This window comes from Eleutherodactylus coqui, chromosome 13, assembly GCF_035609145.1.
Source record: "Eleutherodactylus coqui strain aEleCoq1 chromosome 13, aEleCoq1.hap1, whole genome shotgun sequence".
Taxonomy (NCBI): domain Eukaryota; kingdom Metazoa; phylum Chordata; class Amphibia; order Anura; family Eleutherodactylidae; genus Eleutherodactylus; species Eleutherodactylus coqui.
Window position 1 is genome coordinate 42502241 of NC_089849.1, and position 12964 is coordinate 42515204.

Consider the following 12964-nt stretch of genomic DNA (forward strand, 5'->3'; position numbering starts at 1 on the left):
CTTTTTCCTTATGTTGGTTTAGATTTTCCTGTTGTTAGGACCATATATTTATACCCTATCCATGTTTTTTCTAATAAAACCGTTATGAGTTTCTACATCCAGTCTTGAGTGCATATTCTTCCCTTTAGCCTTATTTAGCAATAAATATATTAAGTTCCTGTAGGTTGCTGTTCACACAGACTCCACTGAACACACTGACAGCCTATAAAGGATGCCCCATAAGATAAAATCTTCAAAAGTGAACTACACTGATACGGATGCTGGACTCCCCCAGCATTTAAAGCCAGCCTGCTCACTGAAAAATAGCGATAAATACGAGGAATCAGTTAATATGTTACCTATGTACAAGTCTAATACTAAACAGCCACTTCCCACACTATATCGTAGGCATGTTAAGTGGTTGCTCAGCAGTATATTGCGCCTGTGGAATGCTCCTCCATAGAGCAATTTACCTGCCTGCATACTGCAGTGTCTATTCCTGCCCTTGTATTTCGTATCAGTTTCACAGTCAGTATAGCTGCTTTCTAAGATTTTTGAATTGATAAGTCGTTTTTCTGTGATTCAGGTGTAAGATGTAATACAATGTACAGTATATGTCAGATCAGCTTCCGAGAACAGATGTTCAATTATATCTTCCAGACATTAGATGATTTTCAATTCCTGATCTGTCTGGAACAACTCAATGTCCATGACTGGTTTTAGGGCGAGCACCCACTGGCGTTTGTGTTTTCCGCGGGAAAAAAACGCAGCGTTTTCGCCGCGTTTCCCGCGTTTTTTCCGCGCGCTTTTCGCGGCGTTTTTCGCGGCGTTTTCGCGGCGTTTTCGCGGCTTTTCCATTAATTTCAATGGAGAAAAATAAGGACACACATGCAACTGACAGTTCCTATGTTAAAAACGCAAACGCAACGCAAAAAAAACGCCAGTGGACAGGAACACATGTTATCTCTATGCCTGTGCAGGAAAAACGCAAAACGCAAAACGCAAAACGCAGGTAAAAAAACGCCAGTGGGTGCTCGCCCTAAGGGTGAATCCAGGACTGTTCTTGGAAATCAAAGACGTCATGTAACTATGACATATGAAGCCGCAAGAAACGGCTTATGATGATTTGTAAAGTCGCTCTATATCTGCTTGAATATGACTATTATATTTATATGAGACTTTATGTCAAAGTCAAGTTGCCTCCTATAGCCGTTCCTCCTGGCACATTCATTGCACTGGCACAATACCCTGCCCTCAATTTGGACCCAATCAGAATTCAGGGTGTGGTGTAGAATTAACATATGAAAGCCAGAGGAGGGTGGCATGGGTGTTGCTAAAAAGACGACAAGCGCTAGGGGCATCGGGAGTGGAAAGACAATGAGAATAGGAGAGAGAGAAATATAGGGACAGACAGCAGTAGATAAACCTAGAATTGGAAGGCAGTGAAGAAACAAGGGGAGACCAAGGGGTATGTGAGCACAAAGAGAAGTGGCAGCTAAATAGGAGAAATTGAAATAGTGCACCAGAAAAGAAGAATTTCATTGTTGCATAGAAAAAGAAGAGATCGAGGATAGAAAGAGGGGAGCGCTGCAGCAGAGCATGGGATAGACAGACTGCAGCACTGAGAGCAGAGGAGAGATATAGAGTCTGCAGCAGAGAGGGGGGCAGAGCAGCGGAGGGAGGGAGAAAGAGATTGCAGTGGAGGAAGAAGAAAGAGTATAAGAGGAGACAGTGGCAGGGATTAGAAAGCAGAGACTGCAGCTTTCTCCAGGCACTGTGCACACTAATAAGAAGATACAAGACCGTATCGAGATCTCAAGACACTGCTGGCACTCAAGTCCAAGACACTATTGCCCATCAAATTGGTGTTACAATTTAGTGACTGCTCTATGGAACACGGTGCAACAAACAAGGAACAAGAAAGCCACTATTAGGCATCTGGTCAGGATCTGCTAAGCCTCAAGACCTGCACATCTGTGATCAAGAAAAAGCCCAAGAAAGTCCATGCCCTGAGCTGTGGTACTGCACTGTGGGACAACTACAAGAACACAAGTGGTATCGAAACCTAATATGAAAACAAGCCCATGATCAGCCAGGAAGGAAGACTGCTCCATACTACAGATCGCAGCAGGTGACATCTCCTAATTCATCTCCTCTACAGTCATCTATAGCACAGCACCTACTCAAACTTCATCATTTCATCACAACGTACTGTGAGAACCTCATCGGAGAACATGACAGAAATAACAGAAATCGACCCACAGAATTCAGAGCCAAGGCCACCGGTGACCAGTACCAGCGGAGGGTGTGGACTGCCAGAGAGCAAGGTATCCTTGAAAAGACTCCTTCATTCACCAACCATTCAAAAAGCACTTTCACAACCCATCCACATGCCTAGAACTTTCTTAATGCTCACTCATAATGAAAAACGTACTGAATGCTCATGTCTTCCATCATCCCACAGAATAAGTAAGGAATTAAACCAGTATTGCAGTCAATCAATGTAAAGATGTTATTCTGAAATGGGCTCTCAGGAAGGATTACCAGGCCAGCTTCCATAAATCCCACTTATGTATTATTAGCACAAGTATTTCTATAATCTCTGATCTCCCAGATAGCCGCCTTTTGGCTTGTTTGGAAGCACAATGATCTTACTCCTACCCTCATATTGTTATATACCTGGATAACTTGGCCTCGGAGCCTTAGATCATCTGTACTGGTTACTTTACCCGTCTCCAGGGGTGCCACTTAGGCAGCTTCTTGACCTACTTTATCCATTTGCCAACTACATGCATTTCACATCATCTCTGATCTAGTGAATTACAGCCAGCACAGTAGCAGTTTCTCGCATGAATATCTAATTACGTCTCTAGTCGTAATCCAGTTATATATGTCTCCATTGTAAGCAAAGTTGCCTTGTCGGTAATTTTTTATGATGTACGTCTATATCAGCAGCATTTTGACACATCACTTGCAACCTCATTGGACTATAGCTTGTATTATGCCCCCCCTCTCCTGCCTATTGAACATTGCTGACTTAACCTTCTATCTACCATAATCACACCTACCTATCTTTACTGTCATCTGCATTCACTAAGCTCCCCAACATTGAACAACACTAAGTCTCCAGAACATCTATCTCCCATTTTCTTCATATTCCAGGACCCATTCTCACTTCAAATTGTATATTGAAGAATAGAGGGTGCAAATATATTAGTAGAAGGCGAACAGCATGCTTTGATTGTTCATTAGCTTGGACATCACTGGCCCCATTCTACCCAAATTTCTCTTGGTAGCTGTCCACCAGTAAGAAATGCTAGTCCCAGTCTCCCACCAAAGTCCCTTCTCCTACCATCCATTTCTGTACAGTATATCCTAACTTTACAGTAATCAGACAGACAAGATCAGGTTCCAGAATCAGATTTTCTGGTTTATCATATTTTTACATACCCATTTGGTGGTCCAACAAATTTTGGCTATCATATGTTTATATCCCAACTAATCTAAAAGCAAAAAATCCCAATGAGGCATGCAAGTGCCTAAGAATGGACAGAATTTCTTACTCCCTGTTCCAAATTGTCCGAGTCCCTGAATCAGCTTCTTACATGGTTTTAGAAATGGTAGTAACATTGTTCATTTTTTGATTGGAGACATCCTTCAAATTGTCCTATATGCATCTTCAGTGTCTACTAATACCAATTTCTGTGGGAACACGTCATAGTTATACAGCTTTAATACAACCCAACATTCTCATCCACATGAATACTCTTATTAGATATATAAAAACTCCAGTCAATCCAATGCATCAATAATTTCTATATTCCCGGTGAACACATTGCATGTAAAACCCGACTGTCATTGTTTCACTATAAGGGCGAGCACCCACTGGCGTTTGCGTTTTCCGCGGGAAAAAAACGCAGCGTTTTCGCCGCGTTCCTCGCGGTTTTTTCCGCCCGTTTTCCGCGGCGTTTTTCGCGGCGTTTTCGCGGCGTTTTCGCGGCTTTTCCATTAATTTCCATGGAGAAAAATAAGGACACATATGCAACTGACAGCTCCTATGTTAAAAACGCAAACGCAACGCAAAAAAAACGCCAGTGGACAGGAACACATGTTATCTCTATGCCTGTGCAGGAAAAACGCAAAACGCAAAACGCAGGTAAAAAAACGCCAGTGGGTGCTCGCCCTCAAGCCAAAGGAGTATTAGTTGTTGTATTTGTACCTTCCTTTAGTGAACAACCCAAACTACGTTACCTAAAATTAACCCAGTCTTCCGTCATGAAAATGACTCCACCTTTGTTCATTACAGCTCATTATGAAATTCTCCATCAGCAAATCGCACCCCATAAATTCCATTTCATCTCAGTTCACTGGTACCAAGGATGTATTTTGATGGATAGATTTGGAACATGGCACCCATTGAAATCTATAAGCCCATTCTCTGTATGCCTCCGATTTACCAAAAACTGTATCATTGTTTTCCGTATTGGGGAAGCAAAGGCTTGGGTGGGGGGTGTATATGTGGGGTGGGGGGAGTACATGGTGCCATACTGTATACCGGTAGTGGAAGATGAACCTTCAAAAAAAGCAACTGTGTTTTTTTTTTTACATACATGAAACCTTATTCCAATTCCCTTACTTTGCGAAAAAGTATACTCATGAACTGTTTATCAATATGCAAATATAGCCCCACCCTATTAAGCATTCTCTTACAACTAGTCCTGAAATCTATATTCTTTCATGGATTCCCCATATCAATGTTTAAACCCTAAAAGGATATTCTGATCCGGAACAATTTTTCTCGTTTTCACCCAACCACTGGATAGGTGAAAACACATAGATCGGTGGGGGGCAGACCGTTAGGACCCCCATTGATCCAGGGAACGGGTGTCCCGTTTCCCCATCCTCCTCACTTCCTGTTAGCTTCTCCCACATCATTGAATGGAGAGCAGGTCGTGTTTACTCAGCCACCGTTCCATTCATTTCTATGGAGCTGACGGAAGTACTCCAGAAGTGAGAAGGATGGTAGAAATGGGACCACCATTCTCTTGATCAGTGGGGTCCCAGCTGTTGATCACCCACCTATCTACCAGACCTATCTACCAGTTTTCACCCATCCGTTAGATGGGGAAAACTTCAAAAGTCGTCCCATAACCAGAATATCCCTGAAAAGGAGTCTACATCTTAAACATGGCTTTCTTACAGAAACCATCCAACACCTGGCCATGGGTTGTGTATGGTATTATAGCTCCACTGAAGTGAATAGAGTCAAGTCCTATTTCAGGCAAGCAGTTCTTTGAATGATGTGTGATAGTTGGGGGGGGGGGGACGACTTCTTATACACTTTGCATTAGGGCCAAGGACATTCAGTTCCACACCCTCCATCTTTAACACCCTTCACTTCAAATAATACTTCTAAACTCCAATACATTCCCTCTGACTTGTTTTACACAGTGCCACTGGCTGGAAATAAAAGTAGGACAAAATAAATAACTGCATGAATTGGTCCTTTTGATCGCTTTAATAGTTGTATCAGATAATTTTAATTTGGGTTGACATGTTCTCCAGTGATGAGAAAGAAGTGGCACAGGCCCTGTATTCTATCTTTATGAAAAAGCAAACTGAGTTGACGTCACAGACCTTGTATGTAGACAACCATAAATAATCCAAAAATATCAAAGTGAGCCTAGTGACACAATAAAATCAGCGTAATCAGAACAGTCAGAACACATTTGACCATGACCGCGGTCTATGAAGACAAGCTATTTTTAAGTGGATGAATGTGAACATTTTATGGCTTTGTATGTTTTTATAGAGTTATCACCAGTGGAATTATGGCCTGCGATTTATTTTCAACCATCTGTACTCGTAGTACCATACTTGTCAACATTTATAAGCTGCCATTAAGGAAGACGTAGAGAGTGGCACAAAAAATGTGTGTTTGGGTGATATACTTTTTTTCCCCCATGCCACAGTAATAAGCCCCCTTTGTGGCCCCCATAGTATTAAGACCCTCTTCACTGGGAATTGTTTGTCACTCCAACTATCCTAAAGTAACCAACATAGCTGTACTTACCCGTCCTCTGCTACAGGAATCCTGCGCTGTTGCCCCGCCATTCTCCGTGATGGCCTTAATGTTTATACCACTGAAGCCAATGATTGGCCGAAGCGTTCATGTGCTCAGATAGGTTCCCAGAAATGAGTGGAGACCTGCAGGGCATCAACCAGAGCAGTACTGGGAGCGGGAGAGGCGAGTATAGTTTAGTTATTTTCATTTTATAGCATTTCGGTGTAAAGGGGCCGCTATGACAGAGTCCTCCTCCCCAGGATCGGGATCGGCCAATAGGTGTTGTAGTCTTTGGGAGCTCCAGGGTCTACCTGGAACTGGTGATGAGGAGTCCTTCACAGGGAACTTGGCGTCCACGTCATCCACCCAGCTTATTAACGGTCTCTTTGCTACAGTCTTTTCTCACGCTCTGTATAACTAGTGTTCTTTTCTACGGTTTTCATCCCCGCGTGAAATACCACAACGCACATCCATGGTGAACTTTTAACAGAACTTTAACCCTTTCCAATCCAATTTGTATCCCGGTTTTCCTAGGGGGCTTACTTTTTTCTGCTGTTATACAATGGCGCTATATGCTGGCTAAAGCCAGTACTGAATGAGGTGACATGTTGGATAGGCTCCAAGAGCAGAGAGGCTGGCAATATACAGTAAGAGAACCCCGACGGACATCTTCCAACATCGGAGCTGTACAGCCTTAAATCATAATGTCTTCAGAGGTCAGACAGTGGATTGGAAAGGGTTAATGTGTCGTTTGGATTCTCTTTGGGCGCTGGGGTGGCACACTCTGTGGAGCTCAAGAGGCAGTTTCCGCCTTGCTAACTCCTCAGCCTTAGGCTCCTTGCAATACGTTGGCTCTCCGTCTTTCTCTAACTTACTCACTATCTGCACTGGGTATGCACCACCCTACCTATATATATCACACCTTGGTTACCAGGGACACAGGTACTTTTGGTGCGCTGTGCTAGCCACCTAGCGCCCAGAGGGTACAGTATTTAAACTGAACATTTCTTACAACAACATCTTAAAGAGACAGTACATATAATACAATTAATGCCACAATAAAACCTAGGGGCTATGCACCACCCTCTTACATAAGCACTTTTGCAAAAATACTTTAAGCCTCAAGTGCAGGTCAGACTCTCCCCTTTGTGACCCTCCCCCCCCCCCCTGCCCGGGAGACTTACCAACTTTTCTGGGAGTCCACAAGGTCTCCCCTTTTTTCCATGTGTCTCCCTAGTGTCCCAGGAGAGTTGGCAAATATGTATAGTACATGAACAATTAATCTTAAAGGAACCTGTCACTTTCCCAGAGCACCATAAACTAAGTTATGGTGCTCTTTTCAGAGTCCCATGCGCTTGCTCTGCTATGCAAGTCTATGAGAGAATGCACACATTGAACTCTGAAAAGAATCACATTTTCGTGCCACTCTACTACTTCAGATCACAGAAGCGGGCGTGTATAAAAAAATACCTCACCCGACTCCCTGTCACATCCCCTAACAGCACCATAACTTATTTTATGGTTCTATGGGGACGTAACAGGTTCCCTTCAACCCCCTAAAGACCAAGCACTGTAAATTTACGGTGCTTTGTCCTGGGCTTTAATCCTGGCCGACTGCAAAAGTACGGCGAGGGATTAAAGCTTCTGCGATCAAGCAGGAGCAGGTCAGATCCACTGTCAGTCACAGCCCGAGGACCTGGAGGAGCACTTTGTACTAGAGAGAGAAAGTGGAAATGTTACTTCCGCTTTGCGACCTGTCGATCATGGTGACCACCGGGATCCCCTGGCACAGCAGAGCTGCAGGTTCCTAACAGACCCTGATCAGCTCTGCCAGTGACTATTCTCACTACAGGGGGTGTTTTCCCCTATAACTGCGGCTCCTATTGATGTCCCAGCTACAGTGAAAAAGTGTGAAGTAAAAAAAGAAGACAATGTGAATAACCCCCAGAGGTCTTATATGACATCATGAGGAAAATAGATGTTAAAAAAAATAGTTACAAAAATAAGTAAAAAAAATTCTAAAATAAAAATATATACATTAAAAAGAAAATGAACAAGCGACGACACCAACCCAAGCCATTGCCATATGCACCCTGTAATATAAAACTATATATCAAAATGAGGAACCAATTCTGATACTTTATTATAGCATAAATATACTAATTTTTCAAAATAAACTATAAATTTTAAAAAACCCAATTTTTTTTAGCTTTTTACCTCTAATAAAACTAAGGGCCGAAAACAAAGTCAGTAAAGAAAGATGTAAAAAAAATAGCCCTATATGTCATGGGAAAAAAAGCAGCAAAAATAATTTTTCTAGCTGCAGAGAAAATAATAGGGCAGTAAAACCACCACATCGGTAAAACCCCTAACATGTGCCTGGTCCTTGAGGACCGAAACACCCTGGTCCTTAGGGGGTTAAGGCAATGGACCACTCAAGTCCCTAAAGGAGCTGTACAAGATTAAAAAAAAATAGCCTCTTTCTTCCAAAAATGCTGCTGCTCCTGTCCAATGGTTGCACGTGGTATTACAGCTCAACCCTATTTAATTTATTTAGGCCAGTTCTGTAAGAAGCAATGTTTTTCTAAGCCTTTAAAAGGCACATGTACTAAGAAAGTCATCAAGAAAGGCTTCATTAGTTCTGAATAACCAAGGGTGTTTGGCAGCAGAATTTTGAATACAGCTCTGGGCTACTAACAAAGTAAATAATGGAGTGTACTGACAAAGTTCTTTAACTTTTTATGTAAAGTACATCTAAATATGATTATGGGTGTAACTACCAGGTATAGCAGTGACTATGAGGCCCAGCAGCTAAGGGGACCCATCTGCACTCAGATGCGATGCAGTTAGTGATAAATATGGTTGATAAAAGGCATTTGGAATTATGAATGTAGAACATGTTCTAGTTTTACTATGGGGCTCCATGGCTGTTTGTTATACACCCCTGAATGTGGTATGTAAGAGGTGAACATATATTGTTTAGACTTGAAATCCTTTTTATATAGTCTCTTTAAAGGGGGTTTCTACTAATTATCCCCCATCCATTGCATTGTCTGATCGTTGGGTATCCAACTATTGGTACTCTAAGGATCCCATGAATGGTATACACTGAATTTCCCATGTGAATGGGCACATACTAGACCACCATTCCATTCACTTTTATGGGACAGTGATGCACTTGCCATCTATCTCCGTCTCATAGACATAAATGGAACATCGATCAAGCATGTACACCACCACTCCATTCATATGGGTCAATCAAAGTACACCCCTCTCAAGATCAGACCCAAGAGGTAAACCACCAGCAATTAGATCTTTATTCCCTATCCTCTGGAGTATGTCTTCAATGGGAAAAACCCTTTAAGGGTTTTTGAGATTTTATTTCATGGTCTACCCTTAAGCTAGGTCATCAGTGCGTGACTGGTAGCGGTCCAACCCTCGGAACCCAGCAGATAAGCAGAATGAAGAGGCATTGGCACTTACTGGAGTGAAACAAACCCTACACGGTTAAAACATAGCAGTAAGAAGTGTCCATTGTAAATAGGTTTTCACCATCAGAATGGCGCACAGATAAGGTTCTGTGAACGTTTTTATCAAAAAAGAATGATACCAGCAGAAACTGCCACCCTCATCTACAAGACAGGGCACAGGACATTAAAGGGGATGTCGGAGTTGTAGGTTCTAGGTACAACCTATTCCCCTTGCAGTAACTTAAAATAGTGATATACTCACCTCTCCTCGCTCCCCCCTGTGTTCCAGGTCTTCCCTCTGATGTCAGATTTACTGGCTGCCCCAGCCTATTTGCAGGTTGTGACAGGTGCTGTAGCCAATGACTGAGCTCCGTAATCAATCGCTAAGCTCTGTTATTGGCTACAGCTCCTGTGATGTCCCATAAACCAGACAGGACTACAGCCGTTAAACAAACACAGGCATTGAGGACCGAGCACCAATGCAGGACACAGCGGGGAGAGGTGAGTATATGTCTATTTGTTATGTTACTGAATGGGGGGACAGCTTGTATGAGAACCTACAACTTGGACAACCCCTTTAATATAGGGTATATCAATGTGGACTTTTTAACAAAATGTTATGATAGAAAAAAGGAACTTGAGTAACCACATAACAGTGGCTGAAAGATTTTGCCAATAAGAGGGAAGTATTTTCGGCAAAACCCATGGGCACGGCTTTTTGGCAGATGTGTGCCATTGGTTTACTCAAATTTTCACTGTGGTTCAAAACGTATATTATCATCAACTTCAGTCTCATGAGTATGGGCACCTCTAGACCTCTATTACACAACAGCAGAAAATATTATATGACACGGGGAGTAAAAAAGAAAAAAAAACTTGCTTACTGAAACATGTCAGTCTGGAAAGGGTTTCAGGGCTATTTCCAAAGCTACCTAGAATATATCCCTCCATTAGATAATTGTTCAAGGAACATATGTACAGTGGAAGCCCAACCAGATTTCAACATCCCCAACCCTTTGTTATCCTGGCTAATGTCCTTTCACTATGGCATAAAAATGCATGCTTGGCCTATTCATGTGTGCACATTTATGGAGAAGCCGATACTTCTATATATGCATAGTTCCAGGCTACAGGACTCAAATAAACCACAGAGACTAAGGCTGCCTTCACACGGGCGTATTTGTGCACCCAAGGTCCTCATAGTAGTCAGTGGGGGTGCGCACACAATATGCAAGGACATGCGTGAAACACAGCATAGTTGTGCAGGAAAAAGAACACATCTGGAAAGCATTAAGACTAATTAGCCATTGCAATCAGTGTGTCTGTCTGCCATGTTCAAATGAACATGCCTTGCAGGTGCAAAAAATACAGTGAATGAGAAAGGCCAATATGGCCGAAACATCGCCATTTTTGTATGTGAAGGAGGAATAAACGTTTTCTATGGATTAGCACTAGTGATGAGCGAGCATACTCGCTAAGGGCAATTGCTCGAGCAAGAATTGCCCTTAGCGAGTACCTGCCCGCTCGAGACAAAAGGTTCAGCTCCCGGCGGCGGGCAGGGAGCGGCGGGGGAGAGCGGGGAGGAACGGAGGGGAGATCTCTCTCTCCCTCTCTTCCCCTCTGCTCCCCCTGCTCATGGCTGCAACTCACCTGTCACCCGCGCCGGCAGCCGAACCTTTTCTCTCGAGCGGGCAGGTACTCGCTAAGGGCAATGCTCGCTCGAGCAATTGCCCTTAGCGAGTATGCTCGCTCATCTCTAATTAGCACCCATGCATGCTGCCGAAGTCTTTTGCGATTTGAAGCCTGTGTCACAGATTCCATCTAAAATTCTGGGGAAAAAAAAATAGCACAGCATGCAACATTATTTTTTCCAGAAATATATCAGACACCATGATGGAAACACCACAGACTCCATCAGAGACGTAACTTAAAGCTCCTGGGCCCCAATGCAAGACCTGTAACAGGGCCCCCAACTATAATGCTTTATTCATAGTACTGGGCTCCCTATATGGAGAAGAGAGGCCTTATGGGCCCCCTAAGGCTCCTGGGCCCAGATGCAACTGCATCCCCTGCATCCCCTATAAGTACGCCAGTGGACTCCATTGTAGTCAATGGGGACTATTAGGCACTGCTGGTCTCCAGCATTTGCTGGATCCAGCACCGCCGTTAGTTTCCCTGTTCTGCGATCATGGAGCAGAATAGAAAGTTGCAACAGCATGCAAACCCCAATATGGCATGCACTTAGGCCTTTTCACATGATGGCTTTTTCTGAACCTTGGATTTCTGCTGCAGACGTACACATGATCCACATGAGGATATAGCTGCATTCAATAGGGTGGAATTGTGGCCAGAATTGACACGTCAATGTTTTTTCCCCTGCAATGTGGATTTCAATTCTGAGTGCAGACAGATCTGTGCCGTGTTCCCCTTGAAAATGATGGGACAAGGAAAACACGCAGATTCCAATACGGATATTGACACAGAATCTGCATTGGAATTCTCACACCCATTCAGTCAGGTAAACATGTCCATGGCAGATACATTTCTGTGATATTTGTGAATGAACATTTATACCTGCAACCGTTCACAACCTTGTTGGCAGTGCATGCACTCTTTACATGAAGGGATGTGCTGCCAATAAACAATTTGCTGCAGATGAAAACCGAATAAATCGTCGTCCGTTATTTGATAGCGTGACATCACACTGGGCACGTATCAGGAACAAAACTTTGCAAGAATATCTGGGTGATAAACGCTCCCCGTAAAAGGTCCTTTAGGCTATGGCTACACGGCAGCTCTGGCCACAACAGACCGACCAATTTTGCAGTGTATTGTTGATATCGGAACATGATAGAAGTGATTGTAGTTGCCATTCTGCTCTAGCTTTTTCCATAAAAACAGTCAAGGATGTCCGTGCCTTTCTAGGCGTACTGAGGGTTGTTATTCGTGTCTCCTCAATAAGGTTGGGAGAAGGGCAGAAATTTGACTCCAGGCAGAGTAGAAGTGCTATCCAAGAGTAACATGTGAGGGTAATCTAAAAGTAGAACAGGTTGCCACTGGAGGTGGTGACGTCTCATTCAATGGTAGTCTTCAAACAGAGACTGGACAGACATCTGTATGGGATGATTTAGTGATTCCTGCATTGAGGAGGGGGTTGGACAAGATGACCCTGGAGGTTCCTTCCAACTCTACCATTCTATGGTTCTATAACATCTCCAATGTATATAACGGGATGATCTGCAAACAACTAAGTATAATATTCTATAGACCAATGAGTCAAACGTTACCATAACAGCCATCAAACATAAAGATGGTGGTAGTATAATGGTACAGGATCCTTTTTCTGCCTCATAACCTAAATTTGCCATTATTGAACTATGAACTTGCCATGTATTATACAATTTGTCAGGAGACTATGCGGACATTAGTCCATAAGATGCTGCAGTGTAAT

At 43.1% G+C, this 12964-nt stretch overlaps 1 protein-coding gene across 1 annotated transcript in view; it reads left to right on the top strand.

Moving 5' to 3' along the window:
- The first annotated feature begins 1742 nt into the window (after positions 1 to 1742).
- The window catches only part of STAC2 (SH3 and cysteine rich domain 2), a 62346-nt gene continuing 51124 nt past the window's right edge, over positions 1743 to 12964 (top strand). The window contains exon 1 of the mRNA XM_066588113.1: positions 1743 to 2306. Within this exon, the coding sequence (XP_066444210.1) occupies positions 2214 to 2306 (93 nt within the window). The 5' untranslated portion in view covers positions 1743 to 2213. The remainder of the gene's footprint in view (positions 2307 to 12964) is intronic.